Source organism: Musa acuminata, chromosome BXJ3-8, assembly GCF_036884655.1.
Source record: "Musa acuminata AAA Group cultivar baxijiao chromosome BXJ3-8, Cavendish_Baxijiao_AAA, whole genome shotgun sequence".
NCBI classification, from domain to species: Eukaryota; Viridiplantae; Streptophyta; class Magnoliopsida; order Zingiberales; family Musaceae; genus Musa; species Musa acuminata.
The window spans coordinates 11,279,601-11,302,008 of NC_088356.1; the positions used below are offsets into that span (position 1 = coordinate 11,279,601).

Sequence of the window (22,408 nt, forward strand, 5' to 3'; positions counted from 1 at the left end):
GTGTTGCTAATGCAGCAAACGAGAAGAGGGATAACGTGACACTGTTTTCAAAAGCCGCCTCCAGAGAAACATTAATTCCGTAAAATGTTAGCTTATCAAAATTATAACTTTATATCAAGAATTAACGCCATAGTAACTCAATAGTTATGTGATGATGGCTGCATAGCCATTTAAATCATGACAGCCATCTCGGAGGATATAGAAAGAAAAAGATAAAATCTCATAAGTTTACATGTTGTAAGACATGGCAGCATATGTAAGACATACATGTAAACATTTTAGGAATCAAAGTTACTGCCTACAGCCACGAATCAAAGTTGCTCCCTCACATTTGATCGATCCATCTTCAGGCAAACAACAGATGCTTCGAAAACTCAAACCTGCTGCACACAAACAGTAGGGAGGAAAGGTCTGAATTAGGCAAACTGGCAGCAGAATAGCATAAAACTCCGTTCAAAGAGAGAGGAACTATTCATATCGAGATCAAATTCAACTTTTTGAGCTTTTTTGCATGAAATTATTGAACAGCATTTGAGCTTTTAGGCATATCGAGAAAAATAGCTCTATCACTTTCTGAACTATAAAAACTAGGTGTGGGAAAATCAAATCCTTTACCACAGCCACAGTTCAACATAAACATGAAACTCTCAAAATCATAAATATGAAATTAATATTTGAATAATGAGCAGAACCTTAATCGTGGTCCGACCGGGAAGCATCCCTGTCAAATTTTGTATATACTGTCCACAAATTTCTCCTACTTCTTGCGCTTGTACCTGCAAGAAATTCAAAAAGTAGAAATTAAGAAAAGATGGTGTTGAAATTATTCTTAACATTAATCCAAACATGGTATTGAATCCCAGTCTCATTAGATGATGTATTATCACATGCGATTCCTTTTCAACTCAACTCAACAAGTTAAGTTTTCCAAGATTTATTATATCCCAATATCCAGCAGGTGGATCAGTAGGAGTGGCAGCAGTGACACTCTGGTGGAGGACATGGCAAGGGTGTAAAAGCAAAGAGGGACGAGGATGGGAGAGCACGTTCAAGGAGAGAAAGAATGAAGAAAAAGACAATTATCAACTGAATTTTTTTTAAAAATTGATATCTATATTAGGGAATAGGCTAACCATCCAGCACCCTATTCCAAAAGTAAAAACCGGATCATATGTCCGGTTGTGAAACCATACTGAATGGTGAGCCCAGCATGAACTGAAACTGGGCGAAAACAGAATCGTCCATGCCATGGTTTCGAATTCGACCAGTGAATACAGGTTCTTACCGAATGGCACACCCAGTTTTTTGAACTTTGATCTTAACCAAGTTACATCAAATTTGTTACAACTTATGATGACAAATGGGAGGAAAAGGGGCACTTGTTTGATAATGTCTGCTGCCAAAGTGAAAGCACAAAAAAGGCAGAACATGAGTAAGCACCACATATTCCTGATCCCATCTAATTGTGATCAACTTTTACAGGGGCACCTTTGTTATTAGTAATTTATGTTATGGTTAAACCATTCAAAATAATACAAACATATGATTTAAGGTTCTGCAGGCTTCCCCCAACTTTTTAGTCCTTAAGCATTGACCAATGTTACTCATACTGGCCCTCCTGCTAGCAAAGAGTCCTTCCCTGTTTGAAAAGTCAAGGACTTGCCACATTGCTTTCAGGTTTTCAAAGCTTCCTTTCATAACTCTAACACTTCCCCACATATTCAGGTCTTCTTAAAACCCACATCCACCAGCTATTGGTGCATGGTCCTGAAAAGTTTTTGACTAACTGATCCACAGTTCAAGCGTCAGTATCATCCTGGCATAGCAAATGCTGGCCAACAAACAGGAATTGACATGCACCTTCTTGCAGATCTATGTTCCACAATTAGATATGTCATAAGCATCTGACTCAGGAAAAACAAAGTGTCCGTGGATTATGAATATCAATTGTGCAAAACCAAGCATTAGCATATAACAATTTTAAATACAAAATGCAGAATTGATGCAAACAAGAAATGGATACAGTCCATGCACTCCTGCGGAAAAAGCAAAGTGTAAATGTAAACATACTAGAAGTGTCATCGGTACCTTGATTTGCTCTTAAAAGAGCTTTTTGATTTTCTCTGCCCTGAAACATTGCTACTTTTCTTCCCGATACGTGCTTGTTTTTTATCACTCATATCATTTTGGAATAACTCGAGCATTTCTTCTTTCCTTGTCTGATCCTTTTGAACAGGTTTGTTTTTATACTTGATAGTCTTCTTCAAATTCCTCCCAGCTTCATGCATTTTCTTCATGGCTTTCACTGATTTGGCTCGCTTATAAGCTAGATCAACAAGTGACTGCCTTGTCTTTTTTTTATTTCCACCTTCAGTTTCCTGCATTCAATCAGAATTGACACAATCTAGATATTAAAGATCAACTTTAATCTGGCATACCATTACCTGATTCACTTTCAATACATCCTCGAGTACACCAGGAAATGCAGTATAAGAAATTAAAAGATAAGATTCCAAAAGAAATTATACAAATCAAGATCTCAAAAGAACATTCTTGCAGCTCAGCGTTTGACAAAATTACACCAGAATCCGTAAGAGTGGAAAAATGTAAGCCAAAAATCAAAAAGATTTTCAAGATAATCTGAAAGTATATCGAACGGTAATACAAATATAGGCAACCAGACCTGATCCTCATCGTTATCTTCATTCTCTAACATCTCTCTAGCTGCTTCCAATCTACGACGTTTCTTCCGAGGCAGATTTTTCTGTTAAAAACCAAAACAAGCATCATATGCAACACAACCTCCAATCAATGTAGATACATGAACAATCAGCATGACCATCAAATTTAAATTGGAAGGAAAGTGTACCTCTCGCTCCCTCCTCCTTTTCTCCTTCAATTTCAGATCTTCTGCTTCCTGTAAACTCATTACCTCATTCAGACCATTTTGATCTTTACCCAGGGATGCCTGAAAAGGAACATTGGAGTGATATGAATCACAACACATGACATGGACCAACGTAACAACAGGATTTAAAGAGTGTGAAAGAGAAAGATGAATTAACCGGTAACCATCCACTATAAATGAGAAAGCATCTAAAATAAAGAGAGCACCAATGCAGATATCCCTTTTCATCACAGAATGGTTTTGATGATACCACACAAAACAATGCTGAAAATTTTCATATTCTAGAAACCGCAGAAGATACTTCAGAGATAAGAACACTATACAGACAGGAAAGCAAACAGAAGGTGATATATCAAAAGAACAAAAAGAATACCCAACATAGGACACACATCTAAGAGGCCCTAAGAGTCAACTCCTTACAGGCATAAAAATTAAAATCTAAGAGTGCTTATACTTCAACTGGATGATAGTTTTCAAGGCAAAGTGACAAATTTATACATGCATGAACCAAGAGAGAACTAGAGATCATCATAGTCAATCGATGCAACCAAGGAAAAACCAAGACACATCAGAATTATAACTAAGGACCTTTTTAAGCTTCCATAACTAAGGCAAATTTGATTATGACAGTGTAAATATTAAGTCTTGAATGATTGATCATCAACCATTAATCAAATAGCCTCTCATGAAAATTAAATCATCCAAGCAACTCTAAATTTAGCCCATCCACTGCCTGGTTTAAACAAAAGATAATTTCTAACCTATCCATCCACTCAACTAAGATGACTGTGAAAGAAGTGACTAAAAATATAAGTAAAATAAAAAAATAGTAAGATTTGAATGATTTTTGCCAACAAAAGGACCAACAATTAAATTTTAATACGGATTCCAGGACCAAATCTAAAAAAAGGTTGTTAGAATTTAGTACAACATCAAGCAAGGTTTGCCGTACCGGACTGTACCGCCCGGTACGGGCGGTACGTACCGGTCCGACAGGCTAGCGGTACGCGGACCGCCCTGTACCGGTCCGCCCGTACCGAGCACTGTAGCAGTTCACTGTAGCACTGTAGCACTGCTACAGTGCTCGGTACACCTGAGTGTACTGCTCGGTACACCTGGGTGTACCGAGCGGTATACCGTACCGTACCGGTACCGAGCCCGGGTCGAAACGCCGGTACGGTACGGTACGACGAACCTTAACATCAAGTACTTTTGACATGTATGAACTCTACATATGATAAAATGAAGTTTGGAATGTGAATTTAGAACTGATGCATAGAGATACTATGAGATCTTTTCGAGAGAGTGGATAACTTCATCATTACATCAACAGGAAACAAAAGGAAAGATGATTTAAAGCAAAGAAACAGAACATGAAAGAAAAGAGGGAAAAAAACAGGAAACTAAACACATGAATACAAGTCTCACACAATTAACCCCCCCAAAAAAATTACACAAATAAAAAGAAATTGCCTAAAAAGACAATTTTGCTAGTAGTGCTTCAACTGTTTGAGAGGAGCAATTAAAGCATAACATCGTGGAATCCTGGAAGCATGAATCAAATTGACAACCAGATGATGGTTGTTGTGGTAAACAAACTTACTTTTGCAGCCTTAGCTAAAGCCTTTTTCTCCTTCTCAGTTGCAAACCAGGTTCTTTTGGGGCGTGAAAATATTTCTTCCTTATGCATGATCATGTTTTCTGCCTAAAAGTCAAAGAACCTTCTGATGAGAAGTGTCTTGTACAGGTCTAAAGTCATATTAGATACATGCTAACATCAGATTATTCAAAAGCTACAAATGACAATTCAAAGAAAATGCGTATACCTTTGTAGCTTCCATTTCAGCTTTCCTTAAAGCCCTCTCTTCCCTGAACCAACAAATATTAATAAAAAGTTACTGACCAGTTCAACTTATTACTGAGTAAATCTGAAATAAGAAATAAGACCTTTCATCTTGAAGAACTGTAGAAATTTGATCCTCCATTTGTTCTACTAATTTTGACCACTCAGCAACTGGTCTTTCTGCAACAATCCGATTCTTCAGCTGTGAGCCGGCTTTCTTTGCCTATTACATCGAACAAATAAAGAAAAACCAGTAATTATTCCTATTATTTTGGCTGCAGTGTTTTCTTAAATATGCCATAATACTAGAATCTTTAAGCCGGTCACACCGTCTAAATTAAAGAAATAAAAAAAACAGAGGTTAATTCAAGAAAAAAACTATATCGAAATTTTCTTAAAGCTTAATTATTCTAGCATAGCATATAATGCAATTTATGGTGAAAATTCAGATTCATATGCACTAAACAAACAACAGAAAGTGCTAGGAAATAGAACCACAAACAGAAAAAGATGCCCCAGTGCATAAGGCTTTCCACCAATGATGGAACTTAGAAGAGCTTGTGCTCAAAATATAACTCCAAAATAACAACGGTATATCTATATCTACCAAAAGCCACATCCTATTCACAGCTCTACAAAGACAGGGATTTGTGGAACACTATGAGATCCATACGAGAGAAAATATGCTGAACCAAGTAGTTGGGTTTTTTCTTCAAGTATAAAATTTCTCAATGTTTATTGCCTCCAGTTCTTGAAAGTTGAAACCATTCTCTAGAAAACTAAAAACTTATCACATTAGTAGAAGCTTACAATGGCCTTTAAGAGAGATCGATCGTCATCGGTGACAAATGTAACAGCATATCCTTCACGCCCAGCTCTAGCAGTACGACCAACACGATGAAGATAACTGCATGATGAAACATAACATATAAAAAATCGCAAGGGAAGAGCAATGTGACATAGTAGCTGAGAGCCATGCTGATACGTGCCAGCATGCTACTCGATATAGAGCCCATCTCAGGCCAAGACATTTGTGACACAATGTCAGGACATCACCAATATACACTATCATGAAATTAGAAACATTAATTTGCAATTAAAAACATGATTGCACGTGAAAAAAAGAGAAAAAAGTGGGTCATGAGAATTATTGGACAAATATGTGATAAGGTGATGATGCTTCAAGCTAGTTTAAAAGGAAATAAAAAGAACAATCTACTAAGTTGACCATACTGATATACATTCACAATATAAATGCTTATACGTGTTTGTTCACTTAAATTTGTAGGATATCATCAGATTTAAACTGTAGCAAAATAAGCTAACTACCTTCTTCAAACAAGTAACTCGATGAAATTAAGACCCAACACTCACAAACTGTGCCCATTCAAATTATCCAGCTAATTTACTACCTGGAAATTCATACATTGAATTATTTCTGCATAATCACAATAATATCAAAGCTGTGAAGCCTCAAACAAATAATTTTTCAGCAAGACCAAATGCTCATGAACCAAAATAATTCTTTTGCTACCTACAGATTTTCTATGAAGAACAGTTGGAATTTGAAATATCAACTACAGAACTCAACTTTCAAGAATTCAAACTATCCTTTTCTGCCTTTCTCCAAACAGGCCCCAAAACTTACAAATCAACTTTTTACTCCTTAAAGCCTTAAACTTCATTTTTGCTGCAAAACCTCTCAAGAATAAATGAAACTAGGTTCCCAACATAACCATCCCATGCAAATCCTCACTTTACATTTAGAACCGAACATGCTTTCAGGCCTGTAGGAAGAGTTACCTGATTCTTTTTCCATTTATTATAACCTAGACTCCTATTTTCTAAATGCAAGCCAACTAGCTTACCCACACTTCTACAATGCCTCACTATTCAAAAGTCTTAAAATCCCATTCTTACCACGATCCACAAAAAAGGGGGATGGCATCTCAAAATAACCCACTAAAAGAAGAAGTCAATGTCTACCTGACCAAAGTATTACTGATTCCAAATGGATTCCCATTACTCAGCTCAAGCCATTCCATGATAGCTCAAGCCATCACGTTGGGCCGACTATGGATCAGCAAATCCAAAGAGTCCAGGTACTATGAGTCATGCCTTCCATGTGTCTCCTATGTTATAAAAGTTGACATGATTTGCAAGTAATTAGAACTTTAAATGTCACAAATATCAAACTTAAAATTGCCTATGCCCTTGGGATAGTTTATCAACCAACAAAAACAAAGTCATAAGGTCTCAATTAATAGTATTCATTTCATCTCTTCTAATTAGCATGTATAAGTGTCGTGAGTACATGGGCCTATTGTCTCATCATAGAGAGCAGTTGTTAAGAGCGAATGCTAATGAAGGTCTCTAACCATAATTCACAATGGCAGAACAAAAGTTGTGATCTGCCTGGCAGTGAAACAAAATACAACAGAAATCACTGGGTGCATTGAGGGAATCTAAATTGGCCAAGCAAAGGATTTTAAAATAAATAATAAATCACAAAATAAGCAAAAAAAACTTGACATACTTATCATAAGGATATAAAATTAAAATTTCCTCTAATATGAATTGTAAACTATAAAAATAATAAAATACCTTACAGCATGAACACAGTAGCCTCCTGCAATCCACCATTGTAACTGTAAGCCTCTTCCTAATTTTATATTTTAAGAAAATTAAAACTATATTGTTTGTGTTACCTTATAAACATAGCTATAAATAGATCTTTCATTCTCACCTATGGCTTATCCACCCAACTACCAGTTTCACGTAGCAGTGGCCGCATTATAATATTTTTTTATAACAAAAGTATTTTTTAATATGTCATCTATGTAAGCATTTATAATATTCTACATTAGTTGCTTGCATTTTATTTTCGACCAGATCTAGGGCATGGGCTAGGGAAGTGAAAGTAAGCAGATGGGAACAGGTGATGACAAGTGGACAGGAGCAGAGGGCAAGGTGTGACGACAAGATGTGTAGCAGGCAAAGGCAACAAGGTGGTAAATGTCCCCATTCCTTGCGCTCGTTGGTCTTTCTCCTTCCTGCATCTCCTGTTCCTGATGGCTAAATCAGATCAAGAAGTTGTTCATATTCTCTTTCTATTCAACTTTCATCCTTTTCTTTTTCCTCTTCTTTGCATTGCATTAGACACTTCTCCATCCTCCAAGCGATGGCCAATCACACTTCTATGATGGATATTCTGTGCCAAAAACACCCAGACTCGACCTCTACCCATCAAAATTGGCTGATTCTTTATGGGATCAGTTCATCCTGGTGAGTTCTAGCCAAATCAAATAAATTTCTAAGCAATTTTAAACAACAAAGATATATAATAACCAAACCATTTGAGGTGAACCACATGGATCTTTTCATACTGTAGAGCTCTGTAAATTCCAAATTTAAACCCACTATTAAATTTGGTCTTTCTAAGGAATCAGGATTGCTTGATGGTCAATCAAATAATAATCAGCCATTTTTAAAACCATGTTATTTGATTCTTCACTAAATACCAGAGCACAAATCCTCAGTCTTTGACAACACATAAAACATCATTAAAATAAGAGGTGCTCAGTCTTTATGCACTCTTGTCAAACTGGAATCAATAGTCTCAGACTGAGTTATCAGTAGAATAAAACTAATCCAACCAAAAACACTAAATCAAAATGCATGATAGAATCAGAAAGACACCTATGGTGCAAGAATTCATGCTACATAAACAGTCAATAAAAGCATTAAAATAGCAGGTGAAATCAAGGGTGACTACTAAACTAACTCTTATCTCTTTCTAAATTGCTCTATAATTACTCATTTCTGCTTTCCATCAGTCTCTTCAGTTAGTTTTACCCCCTCAACTCTCTCCCCCTCGATTTGCAGTTAAACTGAAACAACCTCATCTTCCATTCCACATCATAATATTATGGATGCAGTAATGCCTTTGGTAAAGGACTCATGTTACATAGGCAACCCTCAATCCAAAGACACCCACATAAATCTGCTTTTACCCAACTGTCTTCAAGGTTTATAAATTGTGTATCCATGCCTTTCCCATCCTTCATTGATCTTGTGGTTTTGTATAACTGATACCAATACATAAGGATCCCATACATGTCTGATATTTGGTCCTGGTATGTTAAAAGCATGTAATAATTGACCATTCTCATGCAGCTGCTTATTGTATTTAGAACCAAACAATGAAGGGCTCATGACAGTGGTTTGTAAAAACACCTGGACCACTAAAACACATACAGTGAGAATCTGTAGATGCACAGTTCAGCTGCATCTGATGGACAGGGTGTTCGGCAACTTTAATTGAGGCTACAAAGTAGCTAACAGAAACCATAATAAATTTTCCCCAAGATAAGATTGTAAAAGTAATAATACATGACCAAGAACAACCAACATGGTGCAGAAATCTGCAAAAGTTGTAAGACCTTGCCTATAGTGTTGAAACCAAGGTTCGTAATTTCATATCGTACCGGCCGACGTTTCGAGTTTTGCTTGATATGGTAGGAGCGTACCAAGAGATACACCGTATATATATAATATAAAATATAAAAATCAATATATTAAAATATTAAAATAAAAAAGGAGGCGTACGCTGCCTCGGCGACGTCGCCTCCTTTTCTTCTCCTCGTCACGTCAAACGAGAAGACCGCAGTCTTCTCCTCATCTGCAACGTTCGACAAAGACGTCGAGGGTCGCAAACATCTTCGGCCTTTGGCAAAGAACACGACAAAGAAGAAACCGAAACGTCGCCTCTCCGTTACCTCTTGGATCAGGATCGTCGAGGGAGGGCACAGATGGATTAAGAAGTGTCGAGGTTCTCCCGATTCTCCCTCTTCTTCGAGCGCCTTCTCCCTCGTCGCAGCCAAGCCACAGTCAGGCTGATACCGCTCGGTAGAGGGCGACAACAGTCGAAATCGATTGTTACCAACCGATATGGGCCTAGATCGACAATACGCCTGAAAGCGAGCGGTCCGCGTATTGATCTGCTGGCGAACCGATACGTACCGCCCGGTACGGGTGGTATCATTCGGTACTATAATCCTTGGTTGAAACAATATATATCAAACTTGTCTGTAATGGAGATTGGCATACTTAGAAAGCTACGGGTCGAATGGCCATAAACATTATTATCTTGAAGTCATATAGATACAATGATTTTAACAAGAGATGGATCCTGGGGCCATTAGCAGACATAAAACCAAAAAGGTTCACCACAAAGCTACAAGGAAAATTCTAATATGTTTGTTACATGTAGATTAGCCATACTTAACATGTTGAACATGTCTTTAAAAAAATATTCTAACTCTTACAACCAAACACATTGAGAAAAAATGGTTGACAGATCAATGATCGAAAATTCACTTAAATAATCAGGTAACAAAGATGTATTTGTGACAATTAACAAGAGAGAAGTATGTGTTGTAAACCTTTTATAATCACGAGGGCAAGCAAAATTAATTACTGTCTGAACACCAACTATGTCGAGACCCTGTTCGAGAAGACAAGAAAATATTGTCATCAATTTGGACAGCAATATATAGATTCCAAAAGTTTCCATCAGAGGATCACAGGAAAGAAGAACAATGTCATTATGATACTTTGCAAAATCTGATTAGCACTAACTAGTTAACTAATAGAACAAGGTAACACAAAAAAAGAAGAAGTGACAGACATATTGTTGATGACATATACAGGCAAGCATGGAATATTTCAAGAGCACATGCAATTTTTCAATAAACGTACCCTCAAAACATTTAACCAAATTACTTACACGAGCAGCAACATCAGTTGCAATTAGAAAATCCACTTCTTGCTTTCTAAATTGTTCCAAAGCCTGCAAAGCATGCCGAACTAAACAAATAAAGAAACAATGAAAATGCAAATCAAGGCACACAATCTGACTAGAGATTGGTAAGGGTATCAGTAATACAGGTGTAAAATTCATGTAGCCAAGCAAATTCATGCATTAAAATGATGAAATTTCCAGGTCCACTGTGACCATTTCCATGTAAAGCAACAAATCAACATAATATAAAATAAATAAATGATTGGAACAACCATGTCTATAAACTATATTTGTAACAACTTATCAAACTTAAAAGCACAGAACTGTGTAAAATATTAAGATCACAGTTAGCATAAGCAAAAGTAGGTAAGCAGAAGTCGAACTTAATGGAAAATCCATTTCAAACTTTAAAAGTTTAAGCCTAGTCTCTCCTAGTCAAAATAATTTTCAGGACGTGTCATAAGTCAAACTAAAGTTAACAGATTGCATGCATATAGAAATGGATTATAAATCACACAGAAGGTTACTCACATCAAGACGTTGTGCTTGAGTAAGATTTCCATGTAGCTCAGCAGCTTTCATTCCAGACAGACCAAATATTATTTTCAACCTATGTGCAGCTTGTTTCGTTCCACTGAAATTGAAAACCTTGACTGTGAGATAGGCCGAGCTATACCAACCAGTTAACAAGAAGAAAGAAAAAATAAAAATACATTTTTTAAACATCAAAAACTACATGCCCAAATAAAAGAAATTATAGATAGCAATGAATTCTTGTCAAAGTTTTTTATTTTGTCTGGTTCAGTACGGAATGGTCGGTATTTGCCAGTCCAATCGCCAACCGGGATGCCAACTGCTTAAAATCAACTGGTCCAGTTTGTTAAATGCTTGCATCATCTGATGGGCTAGGGTTCACAAGGAGCTTCTGGGTCACTTCTCGCAAGCACCTCCCCTCCGCTGCCCGCGTGCCTTCCATTCCCCACCTGCTGCCCCTGTCTTTGGTGTATCTTCTTCTCCTCCCACACCTCTTCCTCCATCGCCTCCTCTTCTTCCTTTTTCCCCTTCCTTCGTCTTCCACTTTCTTCTTCCTCTTCCTTTTTTTTACCCATCCCTCCCCCAACAGATTGGTACCAAGGTGCATTCAGCTTCAGCATATCATATGTCCATATGCTGATACCCAAAATTGCACCCGTTGGTTCTTATTACATAAATCTGAGGATTAACTGAATGAGGATATCAGATTGTATTTGCAAATATAAGACAGGAACAACAAAATCAAAACCTAAGCCAGAATCGTATAAGTTATTCCAGTTTACACCTTAATGAATAATTAATTCTAGCTTTTTTGGCCAATCATTTCCTACATAACCTTCCTCTACCAAATAAATGCAAGAGACCACTGATAAGATTATTTAGTGCTCAAGATAAAGTCATGCAAATCATGTCACATGAAATAAAACCTGAAAATTATCACTTTCTGAGTGAAAGTCTTTGAGCAGAGTGAAAGAAGAACTGCTTCCTGGTTTATTTCACGTGCACGACGTATTCTGACAAACCTGCAAAAGATTGAAACAAATTTCTCAAAGATTAGATATTATTTCATGCATGATGAAACACCAGTTTTAAAAACAGTAACAAAACTACGCCTGATATAATATAAAATTATACAAATAGGCTTTTTTTTGTCTTGTTGGCAAATTTGAATGCCACAAAATCCGACCTTGGATTTACTTGCACTGAAATCTTTAGTTTAAGAATTGTCTCTGTAGTTCAACTTTATGCTTAAATCCATTGTTTTACCAATCAAAACAACATCATCAGAACACAACAGATGTGTCTCATAAGTTCATCTATTATGAAAAACGTTTATAATTTTAAGCTAATCCTTGATGCATAAACAATCTTGTTAGATACTCCTATTTGCTAACATGATTTAGTTGCCAAAATACAACCAGCCAAGTGAACAAGAAATCCTTTCAAAATGCTGGGTGAACAAAGGCAGGTATAGCGATCTGAAAGGTTTGTGTAGTTTCAGACATGAGATATCAAATCTAGACCTATGAAATCCCTTCCTCATTAAAAAATTATCAGGAATCATATATATTATCCAATTGGAACAAAGAAAAGGCAATAATCATCACAATTTTGTCAGCTTTAAGTTCTCCATCAAAAAATATGAAAAGGAAGCCAATTACTGAAGGCACAAGGACATGTGAAGTTGTTGACAGAAATTTAAATAAATTAAAATCAATTGTTAAAAGATTCACATTTTACCAAGTCACTGATTCCAGAAAGAAACATGAGACAATCTGAAACATATCGCCAAAACATAATTGAACAAAATAAAAGAGAGATTACTCCTCTGTTAATGTAGCTGGTCTCTTGGAAGATGGATCAGCCTCTAGTCGTACAGGTTTATTCAATGAAAGCTTGACAAGCTTATCTACTTCTTCAGTCATAGTTGCAGAGAACAACATAGTTTGCCTCCGTTTTGGACACATCCGTATCTACATTATAAAACAACATGGCTGAGCAAGCAAAACACTATTTTACAACCTCAGGCTAGTAAAATGCTAGTCCAAAATACTGTGTCAATATGCTAGTGTAAAATTGTGTGAAATTTTGAAATATTTAGTTGGTACTTGGTACATTAGCTCCATCACTAACTAAAGTGAAAATGGCTAATATCAATGAGGTTTCCTCTTGCATGTACACCTTTCATATTCTTGTGAATCACCATATATCCAGATTAGAGGAAAGTAAATCATGGTTATATCAGACATAAGAGGTCAACGTAAGCCAAAGAAGACCAAGAAACAGGAAGAAAAGCTATCATGGGATTAAATTACCAAGTGATGCCCCAAAATGGCACCTGACAGCAGGAAACTGTCCCTGCAGCCATTCCCAACTAGCCCAGATAAAAACAACTTGTTGTAACACTGTCATTAACACACAAGTTTTCTGATCACCTAATACCTTCAGTTTCCATCAGTAGCATTATCCTGAAGAAAATGTGCAGGCGAACTTCTAATCTTTCGGTCGTATTAGACAACAGTCAATATTTCTGTTGTCATTGTTTTCTATACATTTTTCTCCCTTATTTTCCTTTTTTAGTTGTCAGAGAGGGAAAATATATCAAACATAAAAAATGAAATGAATCACATTATGCAATCACAAAACATATGCAGGGAAGGAAAGCGTTTCCATATGCTAGGATAAGATAGAGACTGGAAGAAGATCACTTTTTCTTACCATGCGAACTTCACACATCTAGCACTACCAAACACTACTTGATAAATTTTGTTCTCTATATTTATGCAAACTTTTTCCTAATAACTACTTATTTATTACTGTTCAGTAGTTGTTTAATGCTCACATGTGCAATCATTCTTCTGCCACTAAGATCTCTCTTGAAGCAAGGACCAGCATTTTCAAGGCCTATAAGCCATGGTGAAAGGAGAAGCATTTACCAAAAGGAGAAACTGTAGCAAATTGTGCAATCACGTTCGACAGTTGAGTAAATGAGGAAAGTGTCACTATTGAGAAGATCAAAGCTTAGTAGACACTCAAGCACGATGTTACGATTTGTGCAATCATGTTGGACCAAACTGACCCAATAGAAGCTATTTTACATATCAAACAACACAATAAATCAACACAAGACAGATAAGTATTTTAAGGTACCACCAAATTGCCACACAATGTATCAGAAACAAATAATTCAACTACCACTATAAGTTCTTCCAAGATGATTCAGCAAAATGCAACAAACACTTTTTTATATTTAGAATTTGAAAAAAAAAATATAACATTAATTTTAATTTTAATATTTGTCTCACAATTAGGATAACCATGATCTGAGAGAATGAGATAATCACTTAATGAGGCATATGCATACTCGAAGAGACTTACAGATGCACCAGTTAAATAGAGAACTAAAAATTAGCAGCATAAGGAGAGGTAAAGAAGGCCCAAGAAAACTTCTATTATCAACACTAAAAGGAAAGATCTGATTGAAATTAGTATCGTAGTGATAATGCCCTCGATACAACTCAATGGCATTATTAGATCCATGCCACCAACCCCATACATCTTGGACCTTACAGTGACATTGTTGTTGTTTATAATGTTAACAAATCCCAATAACTTGTTAAATAGCAATGAGGTGTATTTGCAGTTGTGACTACAACAGCCAAAAAAAGCAACAAGGAGAATACCAGCTCTTGTATTTCAGCGCTAAAACCTAATTCCAGAAGGCGATCTGCCTCATCAAGGATTACAACAGCAAGATCTTCAAGTCCAACCGAAAGCGAATTTCGTAAATGATCTATTATTCGCCCTGGAGTAGCTACCACAATATCAGGCATTGATCTTAAGGCTGCTTCTTGAACCTGAGAGAACAGAGCATTGCCAAACCCATAAGAATAGCTACAGTATGCTATTAGAACTTTATGATATAATAGCAATTCTAAAAGAATATATAACTTGATGTAACAAACATGAGACAAATTTTAACCAAAACCTTGTTGACAAATACAAAATGCAACCAATATCAGAAGATAGTTGTTGGGTAGCAGTGGTGTACTTATGAGTGTCATCCAAGACCAATATGATTTTAGCCAATTTCTTAACCTTATAGATAGACATTGATCAGAATAAACTAGAATTAATCAAACTTCACCGAAGGCAAATTTTGGTCAACTCTAGATAACTGACAACCTCAAAAAAGTGAAAAAAAGAAAAGAGAAAGGATTATCAGATACTACCATGCAAAAAAGTTATTTTTTTGTATGACATAAATAATAGTCATTTAATAGATAATACAATACGACCTTAACCTCCACATTCCACAAGATAGAGGGTATTCTTAACCTGTTAGGGAAATAAAGATACCACCACAGGAAAGGGATGTCAAAATATGCAATTCATACAAAATCCAAAGTGTGCTCTCTTCAAATAAAGGTTTTTTTTAAATTTATCATTACCTAATACTTCACCAGCATGGTAATCAGCAAAGTAGCCAGGAGACCACTATCTACAAAACTGCATGTGAAGAGGTTTCTGGTCTTCTACATGACATATATAATAGTTAGTTAATAGTTAACCCCATGATACATTTGTATTATACGACTACCATTAATTTTCTAACAATATCATAGTTACTTCTTTAGTGAACTATGAAATTCACTATTTTTTCATTGTTATCTTCTATACAGCTTCTATCTTTGATACTTTGGTTTTTGTAAGTTACATATCTTAAAAAAGTTAACGTATGACTTTGAATGATAATTTTGCTAATGTGGACAATGATAAGTCAACAGGGAAATAGGTATATATAATTTTGTAGATGATGTACATTAAACTTACCAATTATGAATAAACAAAAAAAATGCCATTTTGATGATGGACAAAACCCCGGAATGCCTACTGTTGATGAACAAAACCCCTGAATGCCTACTAAGATCATCATCGAGATTGAAATACAATGGTTTTGTAGGTTAGTCCTCAACTATAAGAAAATTTTAGTACTCAATTGACAAATGAACAGTGGTTAACAGCATAAATAATGGACCATTTACTCTCTTATATGTTAATTGAGAAGTGAGTTCGGTTAAGAAGAACATGTAGAAAAATATTTCTCGTACATTTAAAATTCAACAAGCAATACACCAAATCATGCCAAGTTTCAGCATGACATAACCAATTGCATATACTGAGATCAATGTTGCCACCTTTTATGCGTATGGATACTCCACCCATAGGAATATGGTAAATAACACTATAAACAAAATTATTGGCTACCAAATTGTAAGAATCCGCTCCTAGTCAAGAATACTCCAAGTCCAAGTTAACATCCAAAACATTAAAATTGATTAATAATCATTTACATTCATGTTTGAATCCTCACTGAATATAATAATTGTTAGTTTGTCTTCAGATTTGGAAAGAAGAGTACATTGATAACATTGGGCTTATACACTACAACCACAGAAGATGTAAATTACAACAAACCTTTGTTGAAAGCCCACCAACAACAAGGCAACATCTGATGTCTGTAAATTGAGCAAGTTTCTCAATCATACTATGAACCCTGCAATTAAGTAAAAAGTGATCAATTCTGCTTAATTATGTAGCAACAGTTGGTTCATTATAATTGCACAAGCTAGTGAACTTATAACTAACAACACAAGTGCTGCTGTATTGCTGCAGGTTCAAGAGCCATGACAAGAAAAATTTAGTGGAACATTATAAAGAATCTTAATGGAAAAATCAATTCATTAAAGTAACACTTCATATTTCCTTTTCCACAAGCAAAAACAGAAGTTGCTTTTCAGCTTCTTTGTCATTTTTTCAGATTGCCAGGACCACTGTTCATGGGGCTATGGGTGAACAGGGCTCAAACTTCAAGTAAGTTAAATTACAAAGAAAAACCATGATGAAGACAACCGAGTAGAAGAACAAACTAGCACACTATTTCTCTCATGCATATATCTGTATTATCAATTAGAACAAAATGCTCCGAAGTAAAGCATGAGGCCCAGATATCCTCCATGACTATAATACAAGAAGCTTTTCGGTGAGCTGTTCATGAGACTATGGTAACACAAGACTCCATGAAAGTCGAAACAACAGAGAACTGAGATAGTCACCTCACTAACAAATCTAACCAACTATCACTCTGATTATCCCAATAAATTTGCCTCTCTTATCTGTTCAAGGAAAATGCTCCCAAGTATAATACAGCTCCAAGATCTCTTCCATGACGACAGATGACAAGCTTTTATGTGAACCAACTACAAAGTAGGCTCCAACCAGCCATGTGATTTCATCAATTTCAAAAAATGGATAAAAATTGCTCTCCCAGAGCCAGTTACAAGCATATTGTCAAGACGGCCAATCAATCATGCACAATGCACATTGACTTATGACCTTTCCTGTTCGACCCCTCCATCTTATTTTCCAAACTAAAAATGATATGTTTGTAAACCAGTAATTCTTAAAAACATATATTGAAACATAACATTAGGAAAGATATCAGATACTGAGTTCGAACATTAGACCAAGTTTCCATTTTGTGATAATAATACATTTTGGACCACATTCTAATCCTATTTCAAGAACAATAAAACAGTTAAAAACAATACATCCTAAAACTTAAATGATCTTTACTAATGTAAGTTCTTTAAGCATATATTCCATTTTCAATCTACAAGATACACAATCTTGAGTCTTTTATAAGCTCACTGCGAGTTGCACCCCCATGCAAATCATGCCTCTGCCCCTGTCCAGCTATAGGTAAATTGTTTTGTCTGTCATACTAAAGAACTGTAATTTTATTCCACTAATCAATCAACTTTCAAATCAACAGAAACAAGCCTTCATACAATCTTAAGAGTCCCATACCAAAAAAGTCCTGAAATACTAAAACATCCAGCTTTGCAGAATCCTAGCCAACAAAACATATAGATCTTTCAGAACTTGATTTTAATAACTTAATAATTCCCTCAAAGTATATAATCTTAAATACGATTCAAAAGCTACAAACCAACTCAAACTGGATTCTTTAAAGGGTTTAAGCACAATAAAAAAAGGATGAAATCATCTTAAATGTCAAAACAAAGAAAACTACAGGGCTCAAAACCATTTTTCCTAAAAGTCAATCTAACTTAGATCAATCATACATCACATATGCTATGCTCCTAAATAATTTTTATATGTCGGTGCTCACATGCTAGTGAAGTTACATCGACACAAATGAAGTTACATCCATACAAACTATGCTAACTGGCAAGCAAAAGGCATACATAAATCGAAAGGAATACAATAACTGGATGTGATTCATAGACATTTGGCATGTCAACGTAAAATGCTGATGACCAAGAAACAAAGCATCGTGTTCCCCTAGACAAATGAACTAACAGGTGTACCCAATGCATGAGATTCCCACCAATGCAGGGTCTAGGGAGGGTCAATGTATGCAGTCTTTTATCTTCAAATATTTAAAAGAGACTGTTTCCGTGACTCGAACCCTGTTCTCCCAGGTCGCAAAGGAGCAACCTCACCGTTATACCAAGGCCCACCCTCCCCTAGATGAATGAACTATAATACATAATAACAATTTGACGTCAAAACTTTATCTACATGATGTAAAGAAAGAAACAAAAGAATAGCTAAAGAAATGCTGCGAAGAGCTACAGTACAATGAAATTATGTAACATACTGTGCAGCCAGCTCCCTTGTTGGAGTTAGAATTAGCACTCTGATTGCAAGGATACGCTTTGGGCGGAAAAGTAGACGTTCCAATACAGGGAGAGTGAAAGCAGCTGTCTGAAATAACAGGCTTAAAAATAAGGTTTGAAGTCTTTGTAGAGCTAATGTAAGATAATTAAGAATATATCAGGGGTACCTTGCCAGATCCTGTCATGGCACTTCCACATATATCACGCCCAGTTAATGCTAATGGTATGCATGCAGCCTATTCCACACAGAGAGAAATCAGAATAAAACAAATGACAGGATACATAAACAATATAAGTTATAGAATTTTAGACAAATCAGTAGCATGCCCCACAACTATCCCTCACATGCCCACATCTAGCACAGAAGCACAAGTTTGGCATCACACTTTGATTATGTACTCTACAAGCAATGCATTGTATGATTGCCATGGAACTAACTCAGGCACGTGAAATTGGTGATGATCCTAATCTTTCATCTATATTTCATAATCCTCTATGCTGCGCCTTAGAAAAAACTTTATTGCTATCCACTAATAAAAAAGTTGGTATTTCTGAACTCTTATCAGTGAAATGTTTGGAGAAAGTATCATCTACGATCTCATGAAAAGACAAGTTAAATAAGCTTGTCAAGTTTCAACTTTTGTTTAACTAAGATAATTCATATGATCTTTCTATTTCATTTGTATTTCATATAAATAAATTAAACTTTCCAACCGCAACCTCCAAGGCTTTCTGAAATCCTTTTGTTGATGCACAACAAAAGGGCAGCTAAAAAAGCAGAAAATCAATCCAGATCACGGTAAGTCTAAATCGCCTCTGTTATTCTTGTCAACATTTCCAGCAAAAAACTTCTTAGTGTAATTTTTTGCTCATCTTAAAAGCCTCACTGTTAGTTACTTTCATTCTAGTTGAAGGATGTCTGATGCAATCAGATCAAGATGGAAAACTATAATAGAATTCATTTTGGATTAAAATCAAAACCAAATAGTCAGCAATAGGTTTAGTACCGAGTTATTGCATCTTTTTTCTTTTTTTCCAAGCATATTACAATGATCTTAGTTACTGGGTTAAAGTCAAAATAAAAGCATGCAAGCACGTGTCACTCACTTTTCAACGATCATCAATATGACCCTAAATCTTCACAGAAGTATTTTGCAAGGACACCATAGCCTTTGTCCAACAATTGACCTACATGTCCTAGCTTGTATCAACCAAACAGCATGGGTAGCCAAAGCATCAGCAGAGTGTTGTAAACTATTTATAAGTTTTTTTCGCTTTCTTTTTAGGGCAAAAACTGTTTTCAGCAATTTTAGGCCTTCCTCCTCATCGACCAACATGTGGTAGAACTCAAGCCTTTCCACCTCTATTATTTGCATGACATTTTTGTTGTGTAGACCTTTAAGCAATCTCTCACTTTGTGCAACCTACATGTACTGTCCTACAACTAACTACTTCATTTTCATCAAAGCCTCATATGTTATATCCACAGAATATATCAGAACAACTAAATTTGGTAAATCACAAAGTTTAGATAGAAAAGAAAAGTAGTTCCAGTTAAGAAATAACAATGTGCAACTATACATGGCATAAGCAGTATGGTATATGAACTGTGAGACCTTACTTTGATGTAGTTAGTACCCATGACCCTTAAGAAAGAAACTAACTTGTGTAACTCGAACAAAAACATGGCAAGCATAGTGAATCAAATATATTCATTAACGACAAACAGAACCTGGATGGGTGTTGGCTTCTGATATCCCAAGGCTTCACATGCTCTAACTAAAGGGCGAGACAGATTTAATTCGAGGAAAGAATTTGCATGGAAGGATGCTCCTTCATGTGATGCAAAAAAAGAATGAGCCCTCGCACCCGAATTTCCACCATCAGCCTTACAAGATTTATGATTCACCTGAGGATTAAAAAAACAGCTGTAAGATACAAAATTGGCATCTCAGGCGCAGTTCAAACTTTAAATTACAGCTTTTAAAAAATTATACAGATAATTAAAACATCTTGACAGCAGTTCAAGTGAAGTTGAAACTTCAAATGACAATTTTTCTCTACGGATATATAAAAGCAAAAATGGCAGAGAAAGAGCTCAAAAACTAAAAAATCGCAGCATTCATGCTAAGGCACCATAGTACTGCATCAATCTACAGTTTCTCTTTGCATGCACCCTTATAACCAGCCTTAGTTGCCATGGTCTCCATATGAAATTTTTAGAACAACAATTAAGCATTTACATCACATTTAAATGAAGAGAGAGATTATATCAAGATTAACCTAATCAAAATTTGTTAGGACACCAAAATCCAAATTAGCACACTTTCCTACAAATATTAACACATAGCACATCATTGCAGGACCCTCATATGGTACCTCTTTTGTTCATTCTTCTTGTGCATTTGACACCAGACTTTTCTTTGCTGATTAGTGATCTCATATGTTCTTTGATTAGGCTCATATTATGTGGGCGTATTAATTACTTCTCCAAGACAATGAACCAGTGTGGAGTACCAAATTGCAACATCTCGTACAGAAGTTAAACAACACTATTTTGAGCTACGGCTGCAATTTCCATGCTAATATTACAATTCCTTAAAACAATAAACCCGGCATTTTGGTGATTGATGTGTCTAACGATCTTCCCTTCGAAACTAATGAGTCTCTATGACATGGAATACTTCAAATGTTTTCGGAAACAACAAACATAGTTTCCAAAACACAAAATACAAGTCTTGCGACCGTGTCTGCATCTTGCAGTACACCAAGAAGAATGGTTGGCGGCATCATTCAACCTAATCGTGCAGAGGAAGTAGAAAGAAAGACAAAAGAAAACCTTATTTTTCCAAGACAAACCACAACGGCAAAGAGCAAGAAGAAGAAGATGGGTTCAAACGGAACGACTCACTTGTTTCCCAAGTTCGTCACCAAAAAGAATCTCGTCACTGAGTTCCGGCTCCTCCTCCGCCTCTTCACCGTCTCCATCTTCGGGAAGAGAAACGGCGCGCTCCTGGAGGGCCTTGGTGATCTTGGCATCGATGGAGGTAGTGTTCCTGCGGGCGTGTTCCTCGGCAACGGACTCCGAGTAAGAGGCGAACTCCCACGGGGACTGGGCCGCCCTCTCTTCAACCCCCGCCTCCTCATCGGAGCTCGCCCCGTCGAATTGGAACTCGGGATCCATTAGAGAACCGCCGTGGGAGAGGAGGGGATGTGGGAGATGGCGACGACGAAGTGTTCACAAGCGAACGATGCGGACGGAATAGGGTTCTCGAGGGTTTTCAAAAGGGGTGCGGTTAACCGCGTGCGGCGGTGCCAATGAGTGACTCGGCTGTGGCCCTGTTGGAGTCGGAGCACTAAACCTAATCTAACGGTCCAGTTTTCCTAAGTTAAACGGTGGAGATCCTTCGTCCGGGGTACTTTGATGATGATCTTTTTGATCATCGATCACACACGCAGGGCAATGGAATTGTATTTGTGCTGGTCTTGATAGCAACGAAACTTCAACCCTATTTTCAGGCATATGCTATATAGGTGATGATTGACGAATCATTGAAGTAAATTCTCTCGCAGTATGATATCTCGGGTCGGATGTGATCAATAGAAATGACTCT

General features: G+C 36.5%; 1 protein-coding gene across 2 annotated transcripts; it reads right to left on the bottom strand.

The window, feature by feature from the left end:
• Positions 1-92: 92 nt before the first annotated feature.
• Positions 93-22,074, bottom strand: LOC135645074 (DEAD-box ATP-dependent RNA helicase 28-like). 2 transcript variants are annotated; one of them, XM_065163138.1, is made up of 20 exons: positions 21,706-22,074; positions 20,527-20,703; positions 18,962-19,030; positions 18,776-18,882; positions 16,567-16,645; positions 14,772-14,945; positions 12,913-13,061; positions 12,015-12,110; positions 11,086-11,188; positions 10,540-10,602; positions 10,196-10,257; positions 5,562-5,658; positions 4,856-4,974; positions 4,735-4,777; positions 4,512-4,613; positions 2,870-2,968; positions 2,684-2,764; positions 2,089-2,378; positions 693-776; positions 93-383 (listed from the first exon to the last, which is right to left on the bottom strand). In XM_065163138.1, the coding sequence occupies exons 1-19, from the start codon at positions 21,976-21,978 to the stop codon at positions 758-760; spliced, it is 2,202 nt and encodes a 733-aa protein (XP_065019210.1). In that variant the 5' UTR covers positions 21,979-22,074; the 3' UTR covers positions 93-383; positions 693-757. The 2 variants fall into 2 exon arrangements, with proteins under 2 accessions (XP_065019210.1, XP_065019209.1); XM_065163137.1 differs by having other exon boundaries at positions 241-380.
• Between the last annotated feature and the right edge of the window lie 334 nt (positions 22,075-22,408).

Excerpts from the sequence above, each read along its gene's own strand:
- LOC135645074 (XM_065163138.1), bottom strand. The coding sequence starts at position 21,978 with ATGGATCCCGAGTTCCAATTCGACGGGGCGAGCTCCGATGAGGAGGCG. Across the intron at positions 16,646-18,775 it reads ACAAGGGAGCTGGCTGCACA|GGTTCATAGTATGATTGAGA; the intron begins GTATGTTACATA and ends ACTTAATTGCAG. Across the intron at positions 13,062-14,771 it reads GCGCTGAAATACAAGAGCTG|ATACGGATGTGTCCAAAACG; the intron begins GTATTCTCCTTG and ends TTTATAATGTAG.